Genomic DNA, 14,516 nt, shown 5'->3' on the forward strand with positions numbered 1-14,516 from the left:
TGATTACAAGCTCTACATCTGAATGTGGACTGCACATGTCACCCTAACAGAAAAATCTGTACAGAATTACTAATTTCAGAATGTGTGATGACAGTATTAGCCAAAGACATCATAGTGGCTTTTCATGCTTTCTTTAGTTTATTTAAAGAACATGAATATGGCCAACGATGAGTATACATTTTTTTAAAAACACACAACAATCTTGAATCTTTTATATTAAAATATGATACGCCTAAACTACCAAAGAAGTTAACTAAACAAATGAGTGACCATGAGAACCATACCAGATCATCCACACATTACACTCCTCTGGCTCCCGATACAATGATTAGGACGGATGGGTGTGGGCACAGGATACAAGTGGATCCAATGAGATTCAATCCTAGGACCTTCACTGTCACTATAAGAAACAGATGCTCACTTCCCACTGAGATTACTGGCACAGATGTGAGTCACCCTACTGAGAGGAGGGGCCATCACTTGGAGGCAGCCTCCCGAGGTTGAAGCAACAGAGAAGATAACAGAACTGAGAGATGAGGGAAGAGAGACATCATTTGAATTCCAACCTGAAGGAGACTTGATCTTGAACTTCGCTATTCATAAGCCAAAACATTCCCTTGGTTGCTTAACCGGGTTTGAGTTGGGCTCCTATCATTTGCAGCCTGACGAATGGGGTCACCCTCATCACCACCATCACAGGTTACCAACATCCGGGGACACAACTTTAAATTTCTCACTGCTCAATTCAGTTAGACTCTAATGCACAGTGTCATTACCCGACACCAAAGTAACATACCACGAGGAGGCAAGAAAGCACTGAGTGCTTCAGGAGCATTCCATTCCTTCCTACAAATTCCATGCCAAGTGAGCAACGGATTTCATTTCCCAAAGAGGTTGCTGTGGGCTCACCCAGCAGCTGGGGTAAGGGCTGGGGGGCTCCGCTGGGCTGGGAGCAGGAGAGCTCGTGAACTGTACTGCAATTCTTGATGGAACACAACGCCCGTCCCCAACCTTCTGCCTTTCACTTACTTAAAAGATCAAGTTAAATCTCATAAAAGTAGTCGGGCTTCTTATTTAGTCTGGTTTATGTATATTTCTCTACAGTGGGGAGACGGTCATGGTTCTCATGCCACGTGGAAAGGAGATGGTGAACATACTTTTTTTTTTTTTTTAATTCATCGACTGGGAAATGACAACTAGGACATAGCTACTCGTATTCATCTCATACACAGAGGTTGTGGACTGTCTGTAATCTTGGAGAAAGATTTACAGACAAGGAAATCAGCTGAGAAATCCATACATTCTCAGCTGGTGAATAAATATACTCACCTCACTTGCCATTTCAGATGCGCGTTTTGCTCGCTGAATATCAAGAACATCTGAGTTAAGTTCCATTCCTTTCCCTCTTATTTCATTTTCCAAATCTTTTTTATATTCCTTCTATGAGACAAGAACATTACAGTTCAACACTTCCCGGGACACTCTTTAACCGATAAACCGTTTCTCATGTTTTCTAGAGATCACAGAAAGGAGAAAATATTTCTAGAGGGAATGAATCAGACTCTTGAGTATTTACGCTCCTTATTTCCCACAGAGACTTCATTTTCTCTTTTAGTCATGTTTAGGGTGGCTTCCAGTATTATCAGTAATTTCCCTTTCATCCTTTCTTCCAATATATTTTGGTACCATATTGGTGCCATATTTTAAAAAGATGTCTCCCTTTTAAGTGGTGAGGAAGGTCTTAGGAATGGATGCTTCTTATTAATTATTTGAAGTATTTCTTTGAAAGCTGTCTACAAAATATGAACCACCAACAGATCACAGTTGAAAAAGAATTGAAAATTACAAAATCAAAAGGACTGATGTAGCCAAAGTTTAAAAAAAAAAAACCCACTTTATTCAGATTCATAAAACCAAATAATTTCCTACAGATTGATAATACATAGTTTGAGTGTCATCTATTTTAACATTATATTTTAAGTAGATCCAAATGTCTTTACTAATATTTATATATAACTTGGGGTTTTTTTTCTGCTAATGAATTTCTTTTTTTTTCCTACTGAATGCATTATGAAAACAATATATATCTTGATCCAATTCAACTAAGTCGCACTTATGACTAACTTGGCAGATAAAAGATGAGGCTTCCTCTAATAATAAGAAGTCATGTTCCAGTTAATTCTAGGGTTTATTTGATGTTATTTTCTCCTTGTCCAGCATAATTAAATTAGCTAGTCCTCTGCTTAACTAATAGCCTACAAGACATTGTAATGACCCGAATGTAATTTCGGAAAGAGCTCTGGAGTCCAATGATCTGGATGAAAGTCAGAGTGCTTCACTTATTTGGTCATGTGACCTCCAAAAGACTTTAAGTAACTGAGCCTTGATTCCACACACACAGGCAAAATGAAAATAAAAATACTTTTTCCACCAATGTCTAAGGGCAATTGGGAGAATGAAATGAAGTATGAAACAATATTTTGAACATTCTGAATGGCAGTATAAATGTAAAAACCATAATAAAGTAAAAATTGCAAAGACAATTTAAAGCTAAGTGCTTATACTTAGAAAAGTTACAATTTCATTAAGCTACTGAGAGTCCTTTTAAAAGAACTGAATTAGATTTTTTAATCATCGTCTTCTGGGCCATTTCCTATCCTGATGCATACGTTCTGAATCAATAAATCTAAAATAAGATTGATTCAAAAAGAGAAATGAAAGAGAAAGTCAATGACATGTACATTAAAGTCATTTATGGACCTTAAAATAGACCTTACACTGTCATTTGTATATAAATGCGAAAAAGATTTCCCTTTCAAAATTTCATATAAATAGTGCATATTTTTTAAATGGAAGACAATAAGAGTAGGAAGTTGCCATTTGATTAGCCTTCAACTTCAAAAAATTTTATAGAACTGGCAGTGAGAAAAGGTAGGATAGCACAAGCACTCTTCCATAAATTATACACCTAGTTCAGTCCCACATACATCGCAACCGTGAAGCACATTAAATTTCTAAAAGCAGTTCAATGGTAAAGGCCAACTGGCAGTCAGTTATTAAGGAAGTTCATGTAGGTAATTGTACTTGAATTTATTTCACTGGTTTAAGATATTTCTTTCAGGAATAGCTTCTTCAGTTCAAAATTCAGGGTGAAATGCAGTTTTCTAATACTTCCCCTTAATGTGAAAAGAATCTATTAAAAAATTTTTTTTGGAAGAGAGGGAGAGAGACAGAGCACACGCGGGGGAGGGGCAGAGAGAGAGGGAGACACAGAATCGGAAGCAGACTCCATCCAGGCTCTGAGCCGTCAGCACAGAGCCAGATGGGGGCTCGAACCCAAAGATGGTGAGATCATGACCTGGCTGAGCCGAAGTCGGATGCTTAACCAATTGAGCCACCCAGGCGCCCCTAAGGAGAATCTATTTAAACAGGGAGTTGGAAGAGCTCCAAGTTACTTTTCAGGCATTAATAAACAAAAACAAAAATAAATTTTTAAACGGATGGACTAGGAGCATGATATTTTTAATTGTTAGGTTCGAAGACCTTAATGTTCAACAAACGTAATCCATTAATTGTGAGCCAAAATGCACCAAGTTAGGGGATGGGGAGAATCCTGCTGAGAGTAAAATGAAAAATCAACACGAGTTCCTATGGTCTATATGCTACATATTTGTCCCCCTGAGAACACAATCCACTCATAAATAATGTGCCGTTTATTCAAACCTTCACCTTGGAGCATCTCATTTCTGCTATCAGATGTCATGAGAATGCTACAGGGGTGCTGCAGAAAAAAACCAACTGTTTATAGATCTTCCGAGATATAACCAAACACAAAATCAGAATATTTTTCAAGTTTTTTCCAGGAAATCTGGGTGAGTTTTCCCCCCAACTTTAAGTGGAAATATTAACACACGCTTTCCTGTTTTTAATGAAAATGAAAAACTCTATTAACAAAGGTTAAAGTGAGAGTGGGGGAACGGATTAACATCTTAAACAGTAGAGAATTGTCGGGTAAATACTTCCTGGGTTCTTTCTTTAGCTTTCTTTCACAATATTTAATAGTAAATCGCAAGATCATACCTCTTTCAGAAGGTTGGTGATGTACTTAACATGTAAAAATTCTGGAGTCTTGTCTAAATCGAGTGATGACCTTCCTTTAATCTCCTTCTCAAAATCCTCTCTGTAAACTTTCTGTTAAATAAAACCACGTAATTTTAAATTTAGAAAATACTAGTGACTGTTGAGAAGATATTAGTACCAGAGTTCCCAGAACAAAATTGATGTTTTCCTTATATAATTCTGCCCCCTCAGAGTCATCAGAGCCACAAGAACACGATTCCACCTTTACCGTAAATTTTAGAATTCTACCAACCAAAAGCAGAACCGTTAAGTACCAACTGCCTCTGGGAGAGCGCTCTGAGTGAGGCTACTTAACGTCTTACTAGCGTGTCATTGTTTGACGTCAGCTGGATTGGAGAGGAAAACCAGTAAAGTTGGCTATTTGCGAATCACGTGACTGGTTCGTGCTAAAGGGAGTGGATCATCCACGGGGGGGGGGGGGGGGGGGAATCTGGTTTCAAGGAAGGCCATTTAAAGCACAATAGCATTAATGTTGAGGTTCTTCTCACCCCTTTCAGTGTTATCCTTATGTGAATTCAGCAAAGACCATCTCTAAAATGTAATGGAGGCTGGTGCACATTTTCCTTTAATGATTTTGGCATTGAGACTATTTCTCTACCATCTATGGGGTTTGATATGAATTAAATTACACTGTGAGGAGTCTTCTCTCCAACCTGACAAATTGTTCTCTAGGTTCACAACAAGGAATGAAAAGGGGAATGCGCACAGTGCTGTGGAGGGCAGGCATCCATACCCCCACTTGCCCCTTCGACATTCTCTGCCATCTTTTGGCTAAGATTCCCTCAATTCCAACGTTTGAACGATGCGTTTGAAAACCAACGGCAACTCATGCTTTAGGACTATAAAACCAATCTCTCCCGATAACAAAACTGTCCATCCATGTCCATCCATGTCCATACTTACGGACAAACAAAAGCCCGTATTTTACCAGCTAAGTATTTTATTCAAATTGCATCACAAAGATGATAAGGGTAAATTTCTGCATGAGATTGTTACTAATGCAAAATGAAAAGCCATTTCCAGATTCATAATATACTTATTGCAGAGATAGGTAATTGTATTAAGGAGTTCTCCCAAGCCACGAGGGAGGGTAAGAGAAGCATGTCGTTGCCTCACCTGTATTTGTGTCACGAACAGCAGGTTCAACAAATGACCTATGTAGAACCACACACACACACACACACACACACACACACACAGAAAAGGCCACAATAGATGTCCTGGAAATACTAAATTTAACAAAGTGATTAAGAAGTTGCATTGAGAACATTCTGAATTAAAGGAACTATAGATATTATTAAAGAACAATGAGAAATTGTCCCCTTCTTAATGTGGAACTAACCAAAATTATACGGTTATAAAGCTGAATCCAGGGCATTTCCAGACTAAAAATGTCTCTTTTAAAAAAAGTAAAAATATAAATATGGGTATGTTTATTTACTTCAGATAATTGACTTCAAAAATCCTTTCTTCTATGAAAAAAATATTTTACTGAAATAAGTCATTGAGGATGGTTGATTATGACCAGAACTGGCCAACACATGACTAGGGGGGGAAAAAAAAAAACCTTTAGTATGCTTTTTGTCAAGAGAGCTATATTTATGCAACAGAAGACAAAGAACTTTCCAAAGCCAGATTTAGAGGTTTCTTCTAGAAAGCCGACTGATTAAACCTATACCTAGAATAGAAGAAAGTGAGAGAAGCCTAATTATAGGCTGTCACAGAAACATTAGTGACTATTCCTGAGATCATAAACACTTGGCTTTACCCATAGGAGGTTCAGGAAGCTCGTTGACAAGCTTACCTCTTAAGGATAAAAACCATCCCTAAGCCAGATGGTTCTCTCTGTGTCCACTTTGTTGGATATCTTTCACATCGACTGATCTAAAATTTTCAGATATTTTATGTTTCTAACCTTTAGAGTATAAATTTGGTCTCAAGATATTTTCTACTGGGAGATTTCTCTCTCTCTCTGTCTCCTCAAACCCTGCTGAGCAGAAACATAATTGCTGAGCCTAAAAATCCAATAGCCAATGGCTATAATTAAAGGGAAAACATGTCTCAGCCTCTGCAAAAGATAATTCCCCCCCTAGCGACAATATCAGAAATCAGAACAGTGAAAATTGAAAGCCAATATTAACAAAAGGCCCACTCAGCCCCCAATGTAAGCAAACTCCACAGCATATAATAAATGTATTACTACAGTTAAACCTTAAAGCTGTTTGCACCTGATGTCAAAACAGCCAACCAAAAGGAATCGATTAGTTCATTTGACAGATTTTTATTTTCAGTTGGCAACATTTTATTTTCCTTTTGTACTAGGTAGCCACAGCAATGGTAAAGGCAAAGGTAGCAGACTTCTAGAAACAATAGCACTTTTCCAGTGCAGAAGGTGCCTTTGAAATTCCTGTCATTGGCATAGTGAAATCTGTTCTTAGAGAATCTTTCCCTTTTGAGGGTCCATCCCCAACAGAAAAAAAATCAACTGAGCATTTCATGCAAAGAAAAACAAGTTGGCCTACTTTGCTCATTGACTCTCTAAGAAGAAGATTCTCTTTATGTTTTGGGGGATGGTTGTTTGTTTTTTTAATCCATCTGGTTTTTATGACTTTAAGTTAGGGGACTATTTGTTTTCTTCCATGAGTCCGTGTTTCTCAAAGCGTGGTCGCTGGACCACCTACATCAGAAGCTCCCGGGATATTGTTAAAATCCAATTCCCAGGCTCCACAGCAAGACCCACGGAAGCACATCCTGAGGCAGCAGCGAGGGATGTGTCTTCCCAATATGCTTCCCTGAGACACAGAGTTCAAACACCACAGCCATGGGCAGGAAGAAGGGCCGGGAAAATGGGGTCTTCAGAAGAAAAAGTACAGAGAGGATCAAAGAGAAGGAAAACAGGAACATGTCCCTTTGTGAATAAAGCAAGGCAAAGTAGCACAAACAGCTAAATAATAGCAGCCCGGGGCTGATGGGAAGAACATAGAAAACCCAGTTTGAAGGTGCTGGTCTTTTCCTTAAAGGAGGAGGCAGGACTATGAGTGAGAGATGGGGGAGAAGGAGCCGAGCCGGGCGAGAACTATAAACTCTACGGGCCCCGGAGGCTCAACCCGGAGGTTGCCTTCCAGCTCCCCACTTGGCATCATCACAGCACTTGACATACTATTCTTGAAATGCAGAGAAGGTGGTAGGACTGAATGTCCGCATCACTCCAAAATGCATATGTTGAAACCCACCCCCAGTGTGATGGATGCATTAGGATCCATCCTTTGGATGGACTTCCCTTTGGAAAGTCATCAGGATCGATGAGGGGAGGAGGAGGAGGCCTTCGTGATGGGGTTAGCGCCCTCCTACAAGTCACGAGAGAGCTTGCTTCCCCTGTCTACTTTCGGCTACACGAGGACACAGAAAGAAGGCAGCAATCTGCCCCCCACAAAAGGATCTCGCTGGAAACACGACCCCCCGGCACATTGATCTCAGACCTCCAGCCTCCAGAAGCATAAGAAATACATTTCTGTTGTTTAAGCCCCCCAGTCTGTGGTACTTGGTTAACAGCAGTCCAAACTGACAAAGACAAAGATAGGCCGGTAAGAGCTATCCCCCTAAACCTAAGTTGTGGTAGGGCTTCTCAACTATGACCAAATTTACCTGCTCCACCAGGTCAGTTAAAACCAACAGCTAATTTAGTCGAAAGATTCGCCTGACTATTCTTGATCAGACTCCTCTCTATTGGCTTAAGAAGTTACAAGATATGAAAAATACACGCGATTATCTTCTCCTTTCTTGCTTGAAGAAGAAATCAGACAACTTGGACAATTCAACAAGCCACAGTAATGTCTGAGTGCCCTTTCCTTGAGAAGAGGAATTATGACATTTCAACCAACAGCACATAAACTGTTTTCAAAATTCTTGTGAGAGTTCTATTGTCCAGAAGTTATCTTTTCTCCCTGTTTCGGTGTTGTTACTGGAGAACAGAAAAGATGGTGCCCATGGAGCACACATAGCTGGAACACCCCAGAACACTGGGCTGTAGTCAGCTGACAGTATTGTCCACTATTTCTGTCCCTCTGAAGTAATAACTTGGTGTACCCATAGAATCTGGATGTTGGCTGCAGAGAAAACCTTCTGTGCCTGGTATCTGGTCCCCTGGTATCTGGTCCCCCAAAATGTAGGGACAAAACATGAACAAAAGAAATCTCACTGGGAAAGAGCAAAATCATTTGGGAAATATCTGGACACGACTCAGCATCATTTTAAGTAGAGAACAAAGTACATACATACAAAAAAACTCTTAGCTTCTCTCTTCTCTTGATATTTTAAAACTTCCATGTCACTGTTTATTTGGGGGAGGGAGGAATCAACTAAATAAGCTAACAGAGACACGAGAATCTTTCATGACTTTCCCAGGCCCTAAAACATTGGCATTTCCTGGATATGTAATTTCAGATAAGACAATTAATTTCAGTGGATAATCATCAATCTAGGGGATTAGTTGACATATATAAAGGTTTGATCATATTGCTTAGCACAGAGTATCTAATAAATGTTCTATTGTCGCTGAAAAATAAAAGGCAAATAAAGCAACCAGCCCTTCGTTTTCTTTTCCTTTTTTTTTTTTTTTTCCTCCTCATCAGACTTTTTACCTGGACACAAACTGAAAATGTCAACTTTGTAATCACAGGATGTGATCAGTTGGGAGAGCATGTGACTATCGATCTCAGGGTCATGACTTCAAGGCCCACGTTGGGCATAGAGAACACTTAAAAATAAAGAAACGAAAAAAATAGTTGATAGCAAATCAAAGGGACTCACCTCACTATGCATCTTTTGAGCCTCCTTTGAAGCTTGATACAATGGCGTCTCAACAAATTCAAGCATTGATTTCCCCTTATTTTTCTCATACTCTTCTTTATACTTAACCTTCATTGAAAAAAAAGTATAAAGAGCACATAAAGTTCATTAGCCCTTCCACAAATAGAGCGAAGTAAAATCAGTATGTCCAAAATTAATCATCCTAGTTTCTAAAATCACATTATTCTGGCCACTTTGGGTTGGTCAGTGGGTCCCCTGTGGTTAATGACGTACAAAAAAAGTAAATAGGTAATACATAAAAATATTTAAGAAGTAAAAATAACTTAGAACTACTAAATAACGTAGTTCTGGGACTTGGATGAAGTATTTAAATTACTGCGATATACAGATATATCTCACATATAAGGGGTTAATATGGATACGATCATTTTATACACATAGGGACAGAGATGCAGAGATCCCTGCGATGGCTTCAAAAGTCTATGAGTAAATCATGAACAAGGAGGAAAACATAGTGCGATTTTGTCTTTCTGTCAAGGGGAAGGCAGTGTTCTCTGGGGGCACTGAATTTTTCCATAGACGTTGAGTAAAACACACACACAGAGCTTTTATGAGATTGCTTTCAGTTTCACCCTGCATTATTTAATAATATCATGTCATGAATTATTTATTTCAATTACAACCAATCTCCATCTTATTTTAGTTTATAAAATGATCGATAAGTTCCATCTCCTAATAACAGAAACCAGAATTATACGTAGCTGTCAGAGTGATTGGCCTTTTCTTAGCAGTGTCCCTTTTTAAATTAAATTCCCAGAAAAGTTTTGATCATGATTCATTTCCTTCAGAAATGTATTTTCATTAAAATCCTTAGGTGTAAATAATTTTTTTTAATGAAATTGCTCCTTAAGTTATATAATAACAGCAGTTTTAATGGCATTTCAATACAAAGGCAGCTTTTCAATACTTAGAACTTTGTGGTAGTGGGAAATGTAACAGATTTTTTTGAATTCCTATTTGTAGGACGACTTTTGTTTCGGAGAACTAGCTAGAGTGATCAATGAGAGTGTTTGAAGTGTAGTAACATACTATGGTAGGATAAAACTTTGTGGGAAAAATTAAATGAAAATAAGAATACAAAGAGAAAAAAAAAAAAGTATGTTTCCAAAGCTTAAAGGAGAGCTGATCTGTATATTTTTACTTTTTTTTAACTTTTTGTTTGTACATTTTTTAAATAAAAGAAGGTGGGTATCAAATCATTAAGGAATGTATGTTCCACAGAGTACGTTTAATAGACTGATGTAAAATTATATCTTAATAGATGCTAGAATGACATCTTTTGTAACTACTCAGAATAAAAGAAATATGCAGATACCAACTTTAAAGTGTGCATGGAAAAAGAAATTTTAAAATTTCTTTCAGGGAATACACAGAATCTTATCGTTGAAAGAAACATTAACGTAAGATCATTTTTAATCACACTGGTAATTGAGCTGAGAAATTATAATAAACTTTGCGCCCGGAAAATGAATTCTGCAGCTGAAAACGACAAATCGGTACACTATAAAAACTGAAATCGTCAGAAGATTTGATCATTTAAGTAACTGATACAGAAGTTTAGAATTGTGTGAAGGATCTTTCTTTACGAAATGCTTTGCCCCTGAAACACGGTTCCAGCTTTCCCAACCCAGTAAGACTGAATAGTGTTTGAGATCTTCCAAAGCAACGTTCACTTCCTCAGGATGCAGGTCCTTTTCGGCTGTTGCCCCGGCTCAGGGGAGGCCTGTGGCGGTGGGTAGTTAAAGGGTCCAGAAGGCGGTGGGGGGAAGGGTCGCGCACCTGACTCTGGAGCTTGGCGTTGCCTTTATGGTGCAAGTGTTCAGCGGCGTCCGCATCAAAATGGTACGTTCCTTTGTTTTCCTCAAAAAGCTTTCTATACTCTCGCTAAAACAGAGAACGTGAAAATAAAATCAGGATAAAAGAGACTGATTAAAGCAACTAATCCTTAGGAATGCAAACTAAAAAATACAAGGCAACAAGAGGGGCAAACCCATCATGCTGGCTGCTCTTGTGGACTTCCCACACGAAGGGAAACCACAAGGCCGGGCAGACCAGCTCTAGGTGGTCAAGGCAAGACACCCAAGAGAAGCAGGGGACAACCAGCTGTCAGCACAATGTGAAAGACACTGGGGAGTGGCAATGTTAAAGCCAGTGACGGGACTCGTGTGACCAAGCAAGGTGGGCAAAACAAAGGCGATCTGTCCAGCCCGTATCCTCAAACAGAAATGTGTTTGATAGCATCTATGAGAAGAGAAGGAAAGAAGAACCAACAGAGGAAAGGAAAGTGGGGGGCAGGAAAAGAAAAAAGTTATACAGGAGGGCTCGGCCACGAGAATGACTGGCAAGGATCATAAGGAAAATGAGAGAGTGAGAACTAATTCAAATAATTTTCCTAAAAGGAGGGTAGGTGGTGCCTGCGAGAAAAACAGAGGAGTCTGGGTAGAGCTGGTTGAATTTTTAAGGTGAAGAAATTGGATTAAGACACAGACAAAAAGGTGAATTTGGAAGAGACGCCAAATTTGGCAACCGTGGGACTCCAAATACAACAGCGTGCGATAAGACAGAAATTGCTTCGTGACTTCTCTCATTAAAGATCAGTTATTTCACCCTATTTGGAAAAGCCTTCTAGAGATAAACAGTAACTCTCAAAGACTCAAGGCTACAGAGACTTAAGGCAAAGCTGGCTGCCCCTTAAGCAGTGAGGATTTCAGGGGAAACGGCAATTTTGTGCAGGATGTAGGGAGAGGTAAGCTTGCATTCAAAAGAGAGCGGGAAAGAGCTGGCCAGAACAGAAGTGACTTTCAGGTCTTAGCAGATGCTCCAGGGATCTGAGAGTGAAACAGGGAGAGGCCCAGAGCCAGGGATGGGAAGGATGGAAGGATGCACGAGAAGGGATGTTCCACGGGGACGCAGCGATGGGTCCCCGAAGTGCTCCCAAGCGATTAGAGCACTACGTCATGGGTTCCCCCAACACTCTAACCAGAATAAAGTGAGGGAGTAAACTGCCCCCAGGAAGCTCAAGAAAATGTTCCCATCCTACGTCTCCACTGAAGAGCATAAGCTCTAAATTTTGGCTCCTTTGCTAATTGAAAAAAAGTAAATAAACAATTTCGAAGGACAACAGCATACTCAGAGACTTTATAATTTACTTAAAAGTTATTTTATAATACGTAATTAAAATCATCATCAACTAAATGTCACACTCTAGAACGTACTCCATACCAGGTTTAAAATCCAGAACTAGTAAAGCCGAAGGATACTCTGTCTGCAATAGTGGATAGAGACTGAGGACACGTTAATAAGTACTGTCCCCGGTGATCTGTTTTAGGGACGCGGAATTTCAGAAACTCCGATTTAAAAAACAAACAAACAAACAAAAAAACAAAACGTATTTGAACTAAGGTCTGCAAAACCATTTTCAAGACTTGCTGTGCCTTATACAATAGTCTCTGTTGCCTCCTAGTGGGAACGACAGGGTAACACGTGCTGTAGATTTTTCACTTATGCAGTTATTAGAGAGCCCGAGCCCTATTTTCCAGGAGGAAATGTTCCTTCGAAGCTTTAATTAGAATGGCCATTCAAACTCATAAGGACAAATTTTACTCTACACACTATGTGTTTTACAAAATTTGTGATCTATACCAAAGACATTTAGAGGTCTTTAAAAAACAGTGATTTATAACAAGCTGACAACTAATTTTGGCAGAATGTCTGTTTATTAAGCACTTTCTTATTCAATCTTTTGATAAAATTAAGTTGCCTTTATAAATCAGCAAAATTCCCATTCTCTTTACATTAAAATTTAAAAGAGGGCAATTCTAATGTACAATAAATTTTAGCCAATGCATTATCATACAACTTTAATAAACAGACACCTCAGAGTAACGCATTTGAGTCTTAAACTCTTTTTCTCCCATGAAGTAATTATTCAACCACAATTTTTCTATGGGGGAAAAAAACATCTATAATCTAGGCAAAGGCACCACCTGAATGAAGATTTAGACTTTAAAAATGGTATATACAATAAATGTAATATATGACTTTGCTGGGTTTCTCTGCTGAGGAGGTGATAGAAACAATTTATAGTAAGCTATGATTTCTTAATTTTGCCATTCTTATAAAATAAAGGTCAACATTCTTGAAAAGAAATATTGCCTAGGAGTGGTATGTATTCTTCCAGCTACCGAATTTTTTAATTACTACCATGATATTTTTATTGTCTTATCTACACAGGAATCCTCACTTCCTCGGGAAATTTAACCCAAACAGTCAAGGGCAAATGGTGCTGCAATGATGAAAACAGGATGGCAAAGACTGAACGTGAAAAAAGCAGCCAGCTCGGAGAAGAGCAACGTATCAACTTTTAGAAACATCCCCGTGAGGCATGGAGGAAAATGTGAATCTCACAGAGCCACTAAAGGAGCACAGGAATGTGTGCACGGGGGGGACGAATGAGTACTGAAACGACAGGAAGCATGAACAAAATGTCCTTGACCTGAGTCTCATTCTACACCTGACAGTCTTCTATGGTTCTCTGCCCAATAGACAGCAAGAAGGACAGACTGCTTTTCTCCCGAGGACCAATGATAAAGTCAATTAATTAATTTAAAAATCTCTGCAAGTACGAATTCTTTACATGCATAATATATTTCAAGAAGGAGGTCAGGGATAGTGGTGGAGAAAAGACAACTGCAAAATAGCGAACAGAACTTTCAATACTTCGAGGCCAAGCGCAGACATTTCTAAACCTGATCTGAAGCCAGATCTCATTCTTTAAAAATGTTTTTGTGTTTATTTATTTATTTTTGGAGAGAGTGAGAGAGAGAGGGAGGGAGAGAGAGAAAGCCAGGGAGGAGGAGAGAGAGGTGGGGAGAGAGAATCCCGAGCAGGCTCTGCACTGTCAGTGCAGAGCCTGATGTGGGGCTCAGAGTCATGAACCGTGAGATCGTGAGCTGAGCTGAAACCAAGAGTCAGACGCTCAACTGGCTGAGCCACCCAGGCTCCCCTTTATCTCATTCTTTAATAGTTTGCGAACCAGGTCTGGACTACAAGTTTTGTTGTTGTTGTTGTTTTCAGTCCTGAACTGTGAGCATATCTCCTGAAGACAACTATTTTCACATTCCTTGCCCAACATATTTTCCATCTAATCTTACCTGGCCCAAAGCAGACATCCAACACATCTGGATAATTTTGAGTGCCTGGATGAGCACGTAATTATTAGAGCTGGCATAGAAATAACTTGAGGTCAAATTACAGTTCATCATCACCAGGGGCTATTCTGAGATGTAGGCAATGGGGCACAGGTGAGCCGGGGTCCTCAGCTATGAGAACCGGTGAAGTCGGGGTCCACACGCTTTAAGTGTTTGAAACAGCAACCACCAGGAGGTGAGTTCTGCCAGAATCACTACTTGGCAGTGTGCACAAATATTTTCACTAGGGCATGAAAAAAACCGCTCTCGCCCCCTAGCTGCTTTGAAGAAAACGTGGAAGCCTCCACAAGACCAAAA

General features: G+C 39.4%; 1 protein-coding gene across 11 annotated transcripts in view; it reads right to left on the reverse strand.

Moving 5' to 3' along the window:
- NEBL (nebulette) overlaps positions 1 to 14,516 on the reverse strand; it is a 358,160-nt gene that overhangs the window by 56,251 nt on the left and 287,393 nt on the right. For 9 of the 11 annotated variants that reach the window (XM_049626927.1, XM_049626926.1, XM_049626933.1 and 6 more), the window contains 4 exons: positions 10,789 to 10,893; positions 8,950 to 9,057; positions 4,081 to 4,191; positions 1,330 to 1,440 (listed from right to left, as the gene is read on the reverse strand). The exons of the other annotated variants lie outside the window; for them this stretch is intronic. In XM_049626927.1, the coding sequence (XP_049482884.1) occupies positions 1,330 to 1,440; positions 4,081 to 4,191; positions 8,950 to 9,057; positions 10,789 to 10,893 (435 nt within the window). The remainder of the gene's footprint in view (positions 1 to 1,329; positions 1,441 to 4,080; positions 4,192 to 8,949; positions 9,058 to 10,788; positions 10,894 to 14,516) is intronic. 11 annotated transcript variants of the gene reach the window in all.

The sequence above is a fragment of the Panthera uncia genome, chromosome B4 (assembly GCF_023721935.1).
Source record: "Panthera uncia isolate 11264 chromosome B4, Puncia_PCG_1.0, whole genome shotgun sequence".
NCBI lineage: Eukaryota > Metazoa > Chordata > Mammalia > Carnivora > Felidae > Panthera > Panthera uncia.